The sequence below is a fragment of the Eurosta solidaginis genome, chromosome 5, assembly GCF_040869045.1.
Source record: "Eurosta solidaginis isolate ZX-2024a chromosome 5, ASM4086904v1, whole genome shotgun sequence".
Lineage (NCBI taxonomy): Eukaryota > Metazoa > Arthropoda > Insecta > Diptera > Tephritidae > Eurosta > Eurosta solidaginis.
In genome coordinates this window covers 190,517,859-190,533,674 of record NC_090323.1, presented here as the reverse complement: position 1 = coordinate 190,533,674, position 15,816 = coordinate 190,517,859, and the positions used below count along the sequence as shown (strand labels likewise).

Sequence of the window (15,816 nt, the reverse complement as noted above, 5' to 3'; positions counted from 1 at the left end):
CTAAAACATAATATTAACAAATTGGCTATACCACGAATTGGTTGCGGGTTAGACGGTCTGGTTTGGCAAAAAGTCAAGAATATGCTGCATAAAGTCTTCGAAGAAGTTCCAGTTGAAATAATTGTCTATAACTACGTACCGTAAATATTAAACAACTATTTTGTTGAATGTAACGCATAATATAAAATAGTAATTTAATCTTTTTTATTTATTAAAATTAAAATAACTTATTTTCATCTGTTTAGTTGAATTCCTATACATCCATACACAACGCAACATCATATAAGAAAGAACGTGTCTTTCCAAAACTTTTATTTTAATAAAGTTCAATTTCAATATAGCTAAGCATATCGTGATCAATCGGAACTTTCTTATATACATGTATGTGAAATAAAAAATAAATGCAAGGCGCGTTAACCTCCGAAGAGATTTTAGGCCGAGCACCTCTTCCAGTTTGCGTCGTGCTCCTTTCAATTTTTCCTACAATTTGGTGCGACGAAAGCTACACATTTTATGCCGATTCCGATCGGCATCTGCAAAAGCATATGCATTTTCACTGAGAAGCTTTTAATGCAGAAATGCAATTTGTTTTTGTTGTTGTTGTTGTAGCGATAAGGTTACCACCCACTCAGGCTCCTCGGTCTAGTAGGCAGATCACGCTACCACCACACTACAGCGGCCGCCGCATACCTGTATTAATGACATTAATATTGTCTTGCCCTCTAACACGTCAAAACGACATTTCTGAGAGCAGCTAATATATATCGCAATAAATGAATCAATTCGGTCTCTCTACCATGGTACAAGTATACAATGCTCTCTACAGAGAACGTTATTGATTGCCAAGGTGTGAAGGCAGATGTTTTCTATTCTTATATCTTCCACTTGATTTATACTTACAATAGCCAAGTTCGGATACTCAATTCGATAATTCACAGATGTTAGGTAGGTCGGTGTTTACTCAACTGGAAGCTATGTAAATAAAATTACAGCTTACAATGTGAGCTATAAGGCGTGGCACGATAGCTAGATAGATTATTGTGAGGCAATGCACTGGGATCAGTAGGTCTATTGTGCCCGCATTCTCTTCACAGCACCTTATCCAAGCCAAGCTTCGTAAGGTTCGGCTCGGCTTCAGAGAATGTATTTCCTTATTTTTCCAGATTTAGCGATACAATGATCCTTGGTCATCTTCTTGTGGCGGCATCACATTTAAGAAGGATGTGTGTGATCATATGACTAATAAGTGCAGTGACCTGTGAGTATGCCTCTCAAAATTCTAAGGCTGCTTTTCGGGAGGTTAATTATGGCTTTATAACGTTTTGTGTTATATCCTCCTATCAGTGCATTTGGTTGCCGAAATCCTGGAATATCACATTATTGTCGTTCTCTCAGGCGTGCCTCCTCCTGCCTGAATTCTTCCCTAATTGTGTGAGACCATTTCGCCATGATGGCATTAGGCCCTATAGGTCTTTCTGCCGATGCCTTCCAGGCCAGCCTGCTCGCTTCCACCCCTCTGTGGCCCGATATCCAAGCCAAACTGATAGTGTTATTACCCTCTAAACGATTGAAACTCTCCACGCACTCAATGTTGAGGATCTAATCTCAACTGCCGATATTGCCATGAGCGCGGGCTGACTGTATAACAGCTTATATGCTTATATGTCAGCTTATATGTGGTCAGGAAATCTCAGTTGTATTATGAGATCAAACTCAGAATGCTACTAATATCTCTCAAAGCTCTCTCCCATTTCCTCCGCTTTAATTTTTCATTATAATAAGAGCTTCGGGATTGAAAAGCCAGTAAGCATTATCTGTTTGAAGTAGAATGTCATGAGAAAAGGATCTCCACGAACTTTCTGGTGAGATATCGTGATTCATAACACGGGCGTGGGTAAGAAAGAGATCAATGATATTACACGTTAGCCATCTCCACGAATATTTGGTTAAAGCATCGAAATGGCCCGGATGCAGTTAAATACCGTCACCACTTTCCGTCAAACTCACCACTAACCAGACAGTTCAGCAGAAATATCCATTACTCCATGAAGGCCATATTCAGTATGGAAGTTGCAGATGATCTATTACCAAACAAATTTCCAATTTCTTAAATAAAATTCCACATAAATTTTTATATAATCTTTAACATTTATTAAGTCTTTCATTTATTGCTATGTAGTATTAATTTAAGTGTGTAGATATGTATGCAATTAGTATAGACATATATAAATTACTCAATGATGTTTAACATTAATTTATGTAAAACAAGCCATCGTTACTTCTCAAATTATAATTTCTGTGCATTATTTAGGAACAAAATTATAAACAACAATTTCAAGTTCTTCCCCACCAAAAACTGTACACAATTCGTTGCTGACCTTGTCCCATTCAAGACCATCAATGCCACAACCGATGCGGGGTATTGCCAATTTTTGAACCTTGTGTTTACGCTATTTAAATCAATAAAAGAGAGAAATTAATTGTTTTGCATGTAATTGGAAAGTTGTAATACTAACTTACCATATGCTCACGCATAGCCGTTAGAGATGAACGTAGACTATCATAGGTAGGGCTATCCCAACTTTGTGGCTTTGTAACCAAATAATAGATGTAACGATCTTTATCTTGTAGCACGGCAACACCGCCAGATTGTACGCCTTGTGCTAACAGCTCATCTACTTGTCCATAGATTTGTTTGAATTTTACTGCAATGCCAGCACCCATAGCAAAATCAGCGCCAACACAATGCGCCAGTGAATGGGTTTGTGGTGCAGTAAAGAGATCACCTTCGATTTCTGTTAATTTGAATTTCGCATTTGCATCTGTTGACATTTTGGCGCGTAAATGTTGAGAAGTTGTGTGAAGTAGGTAGTGATTGGGAAATGATTGTAGGTCTGGAATTAATACAATTTGAAATAGTAAAGTTGATGAATGAATTGTGTTTTCAAAATTTCTACCGAAAAATTCAAAAATTAGTGAAGTTTTATAATTTCTTTATGATTTTTTTTTAAGTTTATAGGAAACATTGTTTAGTATGCAGCTTTGTGGTGCAATTAGTTTTAGGCAGCGAAGTACAAGTTTGAGGTCTCTTATAATTCGTATAATTTTTTTGGTATTCTGCCTGGACACTGCCTTCTGGCGTCGCATATTATTTGGGAGTCGTTGAAGATATCATGATGAAAATTGGCGTGAAAGTTACTCCTATTACAATATGTGTTCTAAATAAAAATTAGCAAAGACGCATGACGAACACGCCCACTTAAAAAAAAAAATTTTTTTAAATTAAATTTTAACAAAAAATTTAATATCTTTACAGTATATAAGTAAATTATGTCAGCATTCAACTCCAGTAATGATATGGTGCAACAAAATACAAAAATAATTTCAAAATGGGCGTGGCTCCGCCCTTTTTCATTTAACTTGTCTAGAATACTTTCAATACCATAAGTCGAACAAAAATTTACCAATCCTTCTGAAATTTGGTAAGGGCATAGCTTCTATGACGATAACTGTTTTCTGTGAAAATGGGCGAAATCGGTTGAAGCCACGCCCAGTTTTTATACACAGTCGACCGTCTGCGCCGTTCCGCTCGGCCGTTAACATGATAACTTGAGCAAAAATCGATATATCTTTACTAAACTTAGTTCACGTACTTATCTGAACACACTTTATCTTGGTATAAAAAATGGCCGAAATCCGACTATGACCGCGCCCACTTTTTCGATATTGAAAATTTCGAAAAATGAAAAAAATGCCATAATTTTATACCAAATACGAAAAAAGGGATGAAACATGGTAATTGGATTGTTTTATTGACGCAAAATATAACTTTAGAGAAAACTTTGTAACGTGGGTGTGACACCTACCATATTAATCAAAAGCCCTTGGAATTATGGCAGGAATACGGTTCGTGGTATTACATATATAACCAAATTAGCGGTACCCGACAGATGATGTTCTGGGTCACCCTAGTCCACATTTTGGTCGATATCTCGAAAACGCCTTCACATATACAACTAAGAATCACTCCCTTTTAAAACCTTCATTAATACTTTTTATTTGATACCCATATCGTACAAACACAATCTAGAGTCGCCCCTGGTCCACCTTTATGGCGATATCTCGAAAAGGCGTCCACCTATAGAACTAAGGCCCACTCCCTTTTAAAATGCTCTTTAATACCTTTCATTTGATACCCATGTCATACACACAGATTCCAGGGTTACCCTAGGTTCATTTTCTACATGGTGATTTTCCCCTATTTGACAAAGGATGAAGAAAAATCGTTCCAAAAAACCCTTTGGAAAAGACCCTTGGTCTACAATTAGGTCGATATTTCCCAAACGTATGTGATATGAAATTAAAAGTCCCTTATAAACCATCTACGAAACCCTACGAAACCAACACAGCTAAGCTCTCAGCTGAGTATATAACGTTCGGCTAGACCCGAACTTAGCCTTCTTTACTTGTTTTAAATTAGACCTAATCGGATGTAGGAAGGGTCTTGGCTTTTTGATATGGTTTTCAGTTTGGTCGTTTTGAAAATTTCTGTTAACACTATGGACTCATTTAGTCTATGTGAGATGCTCACGGCCCGGACCGCCCAGTTCAACGCAACCTAAAATTGACCATTTAGTAGCTTTTTAATGGTAATTTCCGGTCAGTTTGATTTATTTATATGTAGTTTTTCAGCTTTACTGATCTATTAGGGCCAAGTCCACCGTTTAGCCCAACGTTTCGATAATTATCCTTATCTTCTTCAGGGGCGGTCTATATTTGTTTATAGCAGAGCTTTTCTTTCAAACAAAGTGTGAGAAATTTTGTTGTTTATAAGAAACAAAATCTAAAGCACCCTTCGGAAAAAAAAAACTAAAAATTCATCAAAATTTTGAGATACTTCAAGTTAAACCTTATCAGACTAAAAAATCGGTCTACAAAACCGCATACTAAATTTACACAAAAAACTATTTCTTCCAAAATCGATCCGAATTTTATTTACTCAGCGGAATGTATTTTTAACCCAAGCTTGTTGTGCATTTAAATACAATTTTTTAGGTATAAAAATATATTCTACATACTATATATTTAGTTAAAAGATATTAATAAATTAAGTGTTCATTTGAGAAAAGCAGGGACGGTAACTTTTATTCCTTTTATTAATAATTCCTTGCAAAACTATTAATTTTGGACTTTTAATATATTTGGATCAAGATAAAAATTATTTTCCGATTTTTATTAACTGAGTCCGATAGAACTAGCTAAACTCGGACTTTTAAAAATAAAAGTCCGGAAATAAAAGTTAAATCCGGACTTTTATTTTTTAAGGCCAAAATGAAAGTCCGGCTTGATAACAAAGAAACGGCTTATCCGAATTAAAATTTTTATTTTATATTTAACATTTTTTTTTTATTTCGGATCAGCCGTTTCTTTGTTATCAAGCGGAAGTTTTATTTTGGCCTTAAAAAGTAAAAGTCCGGATTTAACTTTTATTTCCGGACTTTTATTTTTAAAAGTCCGAGTTTAACTAACGGAGTCAAAAAATAAAAATACAGATTTTACTTTTATATGTGGACTTTTATGGAAAAAATTCGAAAAATAAAAAGGATACATGATTCGACATGATATTGCTATAGGGATACCTGAGAACTCAAACATTTTGACCTAGGACAATTTTTTGACCCGGACTTTTTCGAAAAAAATAATTATATTCCGTCCCTGGAGAAAATGTTACTTAAACAAATTAAAATTATTATTATTTCATATTTTAACATTAAGTTTTATTTGATGCCATCAAACCAGCAGTCAACACTTCCGACCAGCTCATGGAAGATCACGTGACAAGGATAGTCGGCTGACCATAGACTCCATTGTTTTTGAGCGTGAGCGCGAATCGCGTGAACGTTTTCGTACCACTTCAGGTGGATCAATTACATAAGCTATGATTTCCACTGCATAATTAGCAAAAACAAATTCCAAAATATTTTTGACACGTAACCAACTTAAACGATCGACATCACCGCCAAATCGTGGTATAGCAAGTTTGGTCACATTATTTTGTTCCTATGCGAAATAATAGAGAAAGGAATTAAGATTTCTATTCAATTAGCAAAGCAATTTTTTTTGTAGTTGTTTTACCATATGTTCACGCATTGCCATGAGCGCATAGTAGAGTACTGGATAAGTGCATCTATCGTGACTGCGTTCCTTTGTTATTAAATTGTAAATGAAACGATTGTTATCCTTCAATACAGCCACATGTCCAACATGTTTATTTTGTTTCATTAACTCTCTGACTTGTCCAAATTTACATTTAAAATGCAATCCAATGCCACTGGACATAGCAAAATCGGCGCCAGTCGAATTTACCATTGAGAAATCTGGCGGTGCGCTGAATATGTTACCCTTAACTTCGATAATCTGGCATTTTGGTGGAATTTTCTGCAATAGAAGGTGAAATTTTATTAATTATACTCGCTGCAATAAAAAAACGTTTGCCTCTCCATTACAACTTACCACTGGCTCATTGTATGTACAGACTAAAATTTCAACGTTGTTCTCTTTGGCAAAAACTGCACGTATTATCTGTTTTACTCGCTGCCAATCCAAACTATCGCTGCCACAGCAAATTCGTGGCATAGCAATTTTTGTGATCTCATGAATGCGCTGTGAAAAGAAATGTGATCGTAAAATTAATTCAGAATACTTCACCGTTACATTTCAATTTGAAATATATTTGTTCCTATCAAGATTGGCGTTTGACGACCAATATGAAGGTTTATCTCACTTTGGAACCCCAGCGGGTTAGGGAGTTAGAATATACCCGCGGTAGGTATGCCTGTCGTAAGAGGCGACTAAAATACCGGATTCAAGGGGTTTGTGTAGCGCAACCTTTTCAGGTTGCCAGCGCAAAACATAGCTTCTCCAAACCCAATTGTCAACCTCACCTATCCGTGGCGAATCTTGTTCCATTAACAGCCGAGGGTACGACCCTGAACTCCTCACGGATCTAGAGGGCAGGAGGGCGGTATGGCCTAGAAGGTCGCATGTGGTCATAATAAATCGTTCCCGAGATGTCGGGCTTGGTACCGGAATGTACCGGATCTGCATCCGGCAAAGGACCATCAACTCGATAACACTCCCCAAGACCTTCGGGGAGTGACCTAATCGCTACAACAATAACAACATCTCACTTTGAACTCGTCTTTAAGCTGTAGGAAGTATTTGTATAGTGCCATAACATGGTTACACTCAGCAACTCCTACTAATGCAATATCGAGAGACGACATTGATAAGATATACAAGAGGTTTAAAATAGCGCTGGGAGATCAAGTTACGCGGGACACCTCTAAAGTTGAGAGTTTCAATAGGCAACATACACTTGTATGTTACACAGATGCCTTGAAAACATCAGAAGCATTTGAGCAGGAATATTGGGACATATTGTGTACCCATGGGAAAGTTACCAAGCATTTTCAGGTGGACGTATTCGCCACAAGGTACTCCAACAAGAGCATCGTTACACTTAGTCAGGCGCCTTTCAGGCAAAATCAATAGGTCTAAACCCTTTATAGTAATGAAAAGTCACACAGTAAAGAATGATCTGAGGAGGGAAGAGGCATATATGAGAAACCATAAAATAGGGCTGCGACAGGCCCCCAGCGGGTTAGCGGGTTAAAATATACCCGCGGTAGGTATGCCTGTCGTAAGAGGCGACTAAAATACCGGATTCAAGGGTTTGTGTAGCGCAACCTTTTCAGGTTGCCAGCGCAATATATAGCTTCTCCAAACCCAATTGTCAACCTCACCTTCGAGCGGCGAATCCTGTTTCACTAACAGACGAGGCTGTGGCGATCCCAAGCTCCTCATGGAACTTGGGGGTGGGGAGGGAGGGTTGGCCAGAAGGTTTAATGTGGCCATATAAATTGTTCCCGAGATGGTCAGGCTAGCACTTTAATGGAGTTGTGTTACCGGAGCGTACCGGATCTGTATCCGGCAAAGGACCATCACATCGATAACACTACCCAAAACCTTCGGGGAGTAACCTTATCGCTACAACAACAACAACAGGGCTGCGACAGGCAAGGAGTAAATTAGGAATGCTAACAGTGATACTTATAGGTTACTGCACACTCAAAAGTCTATGGCAGCAGCATCTGTCGGTTCTGCGACAACGCGGATGAGACAACAGCATATCCTGTTCGACTACGATGGCATTGCGCGAAGAAGACTTAACATGTTCGGGTCACTCAAGCTTGACGCCAAAGACATACATTCCATGAAGCCGAGTGCTATACCAGATTTTCTGAAGGTATTTAGCTTGGACGAGGTACCTCAAACAATTCTATTCTATTCCATTTGCCACATAAAAAGGACAATGAAAAAATTCTAAACGATCACTTTCCGAGCAGATGATCGGCACTCCATAACCGTGACAAAAGTAATTTCTTTCAAAGAATGCTCATTTTTTATATCACCGAATAAAAAGGGACCATTTGATCTTTCAGAAGTTTTAAGGCTTGAAATAACTTGTACTTTGAAGTCAGACTTCAGTACTTAGCTGGTGCCCGAGCAGGAACCGGTAATGGAGTAATGAGGAATATTAAACGGTGAAGTCAAAAAGGAGTGCAAAAACTAGAACTAATCTTATTCTTCAACCAGCAAATGTTGCGTTCAACACTTTAAAATAATGTTAATCCTTCGTTCTTTCCAGAACACAGTTTCCCGTCGATATTTTATTGTAGTTAGTCAGACTCTAGTCGGCGCCCGTGCAGGATCAGCAGATAAAAAGAATTCCTACTTTTATAACGTAAAAATAATTAAGTAAGCTTTGCAGGAACGTTGACACTTAATTAATAAATTTTTTTGAGAAAGAAGCGCAAAGCTTTAACTGGCGCCGAGCTAAAACCAGTATTGAAGCAGTGTGGAAAAATATAAACTAAAATTGCAAACAGAACAAAAATTAGCTTTTACTTTGATAAAAATGGGATTGATTCTCTGCCGGAAACTGATGCTACAACCAACATGTTGTGCAGAGCACAAGGATATAGTACCGCTTCATAAACTAATATTCACCCTTATCGCGAAGTTCACGCGGAAAAGTGTTCGCCTTCACTTCTTTTGTTCGGGTGAACTTTTTCCGCCTATCGGCAATTTCGGACGAACAAAAGTTCACTTCGAAACAGCTGATGCTATATTGTGAATTGACAGTGAACAAATAATTTACTTACAATTGCGTAAATTTTGTAACCAAGCATATATTTCCTTAAAATACAACAAAAACAGAGATAAAAGAATTATAAAATAATGTTTAGTATTGAAATTGGGTTGGTATTGAATGAGCGCGGGGAGAATATAAATGTGAAAGCGATTCGGAGGCAATTAAGGGACAGTTCTAACCGTTTGGAGCTGAATGATTTACTGTAAGCTAAAAATTACTTTTTTCAGCACTTTTGAATAACAACTTAATTTTTTTTTCAATTAGCTTTCGCCAATATTACAGGCTAAACAAGCCGGCATTCTAATATTTGCTAGATATTCTTACTAACTCCTTGCCACCATTGGAGCAAAAATTTGGAGTTCCACCAATTGTAAAGTTGAGTACATGCCTTCGTTTTTTTCGCATAGGGAAAATGCGTTGGAAAGGACCATGAAGTGAATCTTAGCCAATCTTGTTTCAGTGAGGTGCTCAACATTTTGGAACCGTTGCTTTGTCCACTATAGATAACTTGGCCGACTGATACGTTGTCATAAAAAATATAATTTACATACTTAGCAATACAGGAATTTCACTTTTTTCCACTCAGCTTCCGATTGTGCATTATTTATTGATTTATTTCTAATAATAAAACTACATATAATTATAAGAGTATCAAATTTTAAAACAAAAAATTATTAACATTTTGTTTTCCTCTCGTTCGCCTGTAAAATATAAGTGAACAAATTTGGATTTCCCCGCTGTTAATTTCGCCCGAACAAAGAGTTGCCGATAAGGTGAAATGTTTTTCGAACATGAAAAATTGTTTCGCCACTCTCTGCGATAGGGTGAACGAAAACTGTGAATATTTTCGGGTGAAAATAAAACTCGCGGTAAGGGTGATTATTTACATGACATAGTAGATATCACCTTTTCCGAACCAAAATGTGACAAGAGAGGGAAAGGTTTCCTAGCGCTCACCAGTGGTAATACGCCTCATATTGCCTTTTGGTGCGGTTAATGCAGAGAGGTAGTTTATTTGAAAGAAATCGTTCGCTGATCTGTTAAGTAAACTTTCAGCGTTAAGTAGACATTGAGAATACGGCGCTTAGAACTAAGAACCTATATTTTAAAGTGTACCTTTTCTCATTTGCGACCTTCTTTCTGTTGAGGTGTCTTCTCAAATGTTTTGTATTGCTTTTTGACTGTCAGAGCTAATTGCCACGGATGTGGAAATCTTAAACAGCAGCTATTGAGCGGTCTCCTTTATAGCTATTAACTTCGTCTGAAAGACGCTCGAATGGGCCCATTGCCTTATACTTGAGAAGATTGAAGGACTTTCTTAGCAGAAACCACCCACATTGTCATTAATTTTGGAGCCATCACTTGGACTCTAATGTATAACTCCTACAGGGCCAGACTTTTCCAAATGGAACTGACTGGAGAATATTGAAAATATATTCCAAAGCCTTTGTGGGCGTTGAAGGAAGTTGTCCTCAGATAAGTACTCCTGCAGATTCCGCTGTTTCTTTCGTTTGCTGACCACCAAGTTTTGACTTTTGGAATAAAGCTTTAGACCCCATATTGTATCCTTTGGAAGCTCAGAGTTCAGTCAAAGGCTTTTTGGTTTTGTCCTGTTGTTGTTATGGTGTTAACCGTAAAAATATTTCCCGAAAATGTATGAAAGTGTTACGGATATGTACAGCCCTTTGTTGGTACGTTGTGGTATTAGCTCGACTGCTGCGCTGAAGCCTTCGGATCTGTGGATTTTTGCCTTTAGCCCGCTGCACCTAAACAGTTACTTTCAGTTCAGGGGTTTGCCTAAGATAACGCCGAGATGTTAAATCTGAAAAGTTGAAGGCATACTCAGTTTATGAGGGGTAGCCTGACAGATGCTATTGTGTAGCCCGTATTGAATGAAACTATTTCAGTCTTCGTATGGTGACAAGTTGTTGTTGTTGTAGCAGTGCTTCGCCCCATTCAATGGGCGCGAGCGATCACAAATTGTCATCAATATCCTCTAACGGGAGTCCAAGGAAACTTGCAGTTTCAACAGGGGTGGACCAGAGTGAGAGGGATGTTAGAGGCGTTGCTTCCACATTGCAATTAAGGAGATGGTTGGTGTCATGTGGTTACACATTGCAAGCAGGCCATACATTATGTATGTCGGGGTTGTTTCTGGACAGATAAGAGTTTACCCTATCCAGCTTGAAGTTGAGCTAGAGTGACGCGCGTCTCCCTGGGGAGAGTGCGTTCATCTTCTTCGAGTAATGGGTATTTTTCTTTAAGAACTGGGTTAGCCGGGAAATTTCTGAGGACCTGTTTGTGTTTTTATACTTCATACGGCTGCGTTGTCAGGTATCATATTTCCTCATAATGCTTACGGAGATGACTTTAAGCCGTTGGGAGGTGGGGCTTCTTCAATGAGAAACTGTTTGTTCAGCATTTCATTCTCTCCCCAATGGGAAGTACTCTCGCCTCATGGTGTTCTGGGGACATAAGAAGACAGGCTGTAGCGGTTCTGGGGTATGGGGTTGGGGTTTGGCAGGCCTGTTTGAAGCCATCCCTGGATACTCTGACTAGAATAGATATATCGTCCCATTGGCACATCTCTGGGACCCTAATGGAGAACTTGTTGTCTAAAGAGGGAGAAACTGTGTTTGGCGTGGCCACATCTGATGGTGCTGTAGGGCTTAGAGTTTGCCATATGGAACTAATTGGAGAAGATTGAGCAAATACTCCAGAGCCTTTGTGGGCGTTGAAGGATGTTCTCCTCGGGTAAGCATTGCAGCTGCAGAATTTCGTACTACTGCAGATTCCGCTGTTTTTTTCGTTTACTAACCACCAAATTTTGATGTTTTGGTATAAGGCTTTAGACCCCAAATTTTATCCTTTGGAAACTTAGAGGCCAGTTAAAAGCTTCCTGGTTTTATCCTGTTTTTGTTGTGGTTGTGTTGTGGTTTTGACCCCAAAAATACTCCCCGAAAATTTGTGAAAGTGTTACGAATATGTACAGCCCTTTGCTGTTACGTTATAGTATTAGCTCGACTGCTGTGGGAACGATCTTTGACCCCTGAAGCCTTTGGATCTGTGGTATTTTGGTGGTGGCTTACGACAGGAATGCATTTTCGCGAGAATATTGCAAGCCTCTTATCCTAACCTAAACAGTTACTTTCAGTTCAGATTTTTGCCTAAGATAACGCCGAGATGTTTAATGTGAAAAGTTGAAGGCATAGGGCAGCCTGACAGATGCTATTGTTTATGCTGGTTCCCAAATAGACGAAACTATTTCAGTCTTCACGTGATGACAAGTCTTCCACGAGTTTCAAAGTGCGCAGCAGCGCGGCTAGAGTTTGAACAAGGGTTATCAAAAACTGTAATCAAAACTAAAATTTTAATCAAATCGTCCAAATCGTGCGCACCTCACGTGCCATGTTAACCGTTAAATATTTCCTATTTCTCATGATCACGAATTTTTGACTGCCGAATATTAGTCATTCAAATAATAAAATAAAAATAAAGACGATATTAATTAACTTACCATATGTTCGCGCATACAAATTAACGCCGCTTCCAAATTGCCATACTTTGTCGTCTCGTAGACATTTTCTTTTGTTACCAAAAAGTAAATGAAACGTGATTGATTCTCCATAACGGCGACATTGCCCACTGTCATCGGCTGTTTGCTGAGCTCTTCGAAATTACCAAATATTACGGCGAACTGCCAGGCGAGTGAACCTTTGACGGTATTCAAATCAGCTGAGACGGCATGCGCCAGCGCATATGATTCGGGCGCATACAGCAAATTCGTTTTCATTTCAGTTAATTTAAATTGATGCATTTTTATTGTTTTTGTATATTATAGCATACAGTTGTTTTTCCTTTTAATGTTATATTGTTGCTACTGTTGGCTGATTATTATGGATTAGTTCAGTTTTCTTATTTGCGCCAAGCGTCACATCAATTCATATATAAGTGTAATCGTTTGTAATGGGGGCATCAATCAATCACCGAAGGTATAATTCATATATGTAGTTAAATTTAAATATGAAAGTAAAAGAAAAACGAAAATTTAAATAATTGGAAAAAGTGAATGGTTTTGCGAAAGTTTCGTGGGAATTGAAAAATATGTAGAGCGCTTTTATGCAGTGACTTGAAACTATAAATTTGTATTAAATTAGTTTAAGAATGGTTGTACGCACTAGGGATTTTGTTTACAATCGATTATTCGGTTGATCGACAAGTCGATAATTAATTAACTGCCTACCCCTATTTCGTGATAACTGACGCCAATTGGGAGCACCAAGCGAGGTCAAATCTTCCTACACCTGCCTCTCTCAACTCAGTGGAGGTCTCCCACTTCTTCTGCTTCCAAACTGCGGTATCGACATCGACTCGTCCGGAGCGCGTTTGTGCATTCGCATAACATGACCTAACCAGCGAAACCGTTGGGTTTTTATTCGTTGCACTATCTTTATAACTGCATAAAACTCATACAGCTTAACATTATACCTGTTTCGATACTCGCAGTCGCAATCACGGACATGGACTATAAATCTTCTGAAGAACTTCTCTCTCGAGCACTCTCGAGCACTCCAAGAGCCATCTCGTCTTCTCTCGTCACCGTCCATAATTCTGAGCCATACATCAGGACAGGCATGATGAGGGACTTTTAGAGCGTAATTTTTGTTTGTCGAGGGGGAACTTAACTTAACTTTCAATTGCGTACTCAGTTCAAAGTAGCTCTTGTTGGCAAGAGTGTTCTCCGTTTGCTTTCTAGGCTAATATTGTTTATGCTGGTTCCCAAATAGACGAAATCTTTCACAGTCACGAATTTATATCCGTCAACGTGGCTGCTGAGATGCTAATGCGCCGGTTCTTTCTTGGATCAGCGCTAGTACTTCGTCTTTTCCTTATTTACCGCAACACCAACTTTTTACCTCTATCTAATCCAGAGAAGTTAGACCTCACGGCGGCGCGTCTGTTAAGGCCAATAATAGCAATATTGTCAGCATACGCCACTATGGTCTTATGATAGATTGTACCATCAAAGTTTAGTTCTGCTGCTAGAATTATCTTCTCCACCATTATATGTATTTGCACGAAAGGCGAGGCCTTGTACAAGAATTTGAAAAAGTACCCGGTAGTACTCGAATGCGTTTTTAAAAAGTGCCCGGATCCAAAAAATACTTGGCTTCAAAAAACTACCCGTATCTACCCTGTTCTGAAAGGTTACCAGATTCTTAAAAAGTGCCCAGATCCGAAAAAAGCATGGTTCTGGAAAAGTACCCGATTCTAAAGGAGTATCCAGATCCGAAAAACTACCCTGTTCTGAAAGAGTATCCGGTTCTTAAAAAGTACACAGTCTGAATAAGTATGCCGTTCTAAAAAAAGTACTCGGTTCTTAATTCAAAGTTATAATATTTTAGCTATTAAAGAGAAATATAATTCAAAAAAACTCAAAACAAAACAAAAGAAAAAAACAGAATTAAAAAAGTTAAATTTTCAAAACCAGCGCTTTGTATCATTTTCATGCGTAAATGGAGCGCCTCTTTTTATGATTTTTGGGTCAAGTCCAAACAAAAAACATCCTGGAGCCTATTAAATAGAATAGTCAGCGAGGGACTCTGCAGGCACATTACTACTATAGAACATCCCTACTACAGAAAATCTGGACGACCGGGTAAGGTCTCTAGATAAATATTTTCAGACAGCATACGAAGTTGCCTGTTCAATGTTTGGAAGATCTTTCCTTTGTAGTGAGATAAAACCTTAGCGACTTCAGGTCAAATCGCACCGACTTCCTTACTCATGCAGTCTCTTTCAAGAGGAGGTCTATGCCAAAGACAGTTCCGTACCACCACCGCTGTGTTATCGCCTGGGGATAATCGGGAATATAATGTTAGGGCAGGGGTCTTGCTTTGGACTAATCGGGATGATTGCGATGTCTCAAGGTTCTTATGGTTATGTTTGAATAGGAAAGGACTCCATGGGGACCATGGGGAAGCTGTCGGAATGAGGAGACAAGACGACTCAGATTTCTGTGCACATAGTTTTTCGACAGTTTGGCAGAGGTAGGGAGGGTGGTTTTTTCGCTTCTACTTAGTTAATCAGAGAAAGCAATTGGAAGTATGGGGTTGAGAGAGCGCAACCCAACCTAAGGTCAAACCTGAAGACGGTTTTCAACGATAGCTACTTGGGGAGATACTTTCAGGTGTATAGAGCCTCAGAGAGAAATTTTCAAAATAACGTACGCATTGCGAAAACAAAATAGTGCAAAGAATAGGGCCACAGAGCACTTGGCAAGGCTTGGTAAGATTATTGCCAAATAAGCCTTTGTGATGAAACATGGGCAGGCTCAGCTGCTTTGACCTTTCACATCCTTAGTATTCTGAGATTCTCTTTCCAAAATACACCTCGAAGGCAGCGGAAATAGCAGACACAGCACATTAGGAAGTCCTTAGCGTGATAATGAACATGATATTAGCCGAGGGGAAAATTTCCTGTGCAATGAATAATTTTATATGGTACTCTCTTCCCAGTCCGTTGCATAAAACTCACCAATCATTGGTTGAGATACTAAACGCGAACTGTACTGCAAGAATGCATCGCAGCCACATTTC

At 38.7% G+C, this 15,816-nt stretch overlaps 3 protein-coding genes across 10 annotated transcripts in view; 1 reads left to right on the top strand and 2 right to left on the bottom strand.

Annotated features, from left to right (window-relative positions):
• Window positions 1-15,816, top strand: part of Targ3 (Terminal ADP-ribose protein glycohydrolase 3) — a 77,488-nt gene that overhangs the window by 1,054 nt on the left and 60,618 nt on the right. Inside the window, exon 3 of one of the 2 annotated variants that reach the window (XM_067787048.1) lies at window positions 1-268. The exons of the other annotated variant lie outside the window; for it this stretch is intronic. Coding sequence (XP_067643149.1) covers window positions 1-144 — 144 coding nt within the window. The 3' untranslated portion in view covers window positions 145-268. Of the gene's footprint in view, window positions 269-15,816 lie in introns of those variants that run through there. 2 annotated transcript variants of the gene reach the window in all.
• Window positions 2,129-15,816, bottom strand: part of LOC137251947 (ADP-ribose glycohydrolase OARD1-like) — a 65,364-nt gene continuing 51,676 nt past the window's right edge. Inside the window, exons 2-3 of the mRNA XM_067787005.1 lie at window positions 2,521-2,894; window positions 2,129-2,450 (exon numbers count right to left, since the gene is read on the bottom strand). Coding sequence (XP_067643106.1) covers window positions 2,304-2,450; window positions 2,521-2,894 — 521 coding nt within the window. The 3' untranslated portion in view covers window positions 2,129-2,303. The remainder of the gene's footprint in view (window positions 2,451-2,520; window positions 2,895-15,816) is intronic.
• The window catches only part of Targ2 (Terminal ADP-ribose protein glycohydrolase 2), a 62,109-nt gene continuing 51,260 nt past the window's right edge, over window positions 4,968-15,816 (bottom strand). For 4 of the 7 annotated variants that reach the window (XM_067786998.1, XM_067787000.1, XM_067786999.1 and 1 more), the window contains 4 exons: window positions 12,735-13,131; window positions 6,514-6,663; window positions 6,136-6,438; window positions 4,968-6,060 (listed from right to left, as the gene is read on the bottom strand). In XM_067786998.1, coding sequence (XP_067643099.1) covers window positions 5,821-6,060; window positions 6,136-6,438; window positions 6,514-6,663; window positions 12,735-13,034 — 993 coding nt within the window. In that variant the 5' untranslated portion in view covers window positions 13,035-13,131 and the 3' untranslated portion in view covers window positions 4,968-5,820. The remainder of the gene's footprint in view (window positions 6,061-6,135; window positions 6,439-6,513; window positions 6,664-12,734; window positions 13,132-15,816) is intronic. The other 3 variants (XM_067787001.1, XM_067787003.1, XM_067787004.1) reach the window with 1 other exon arrangement.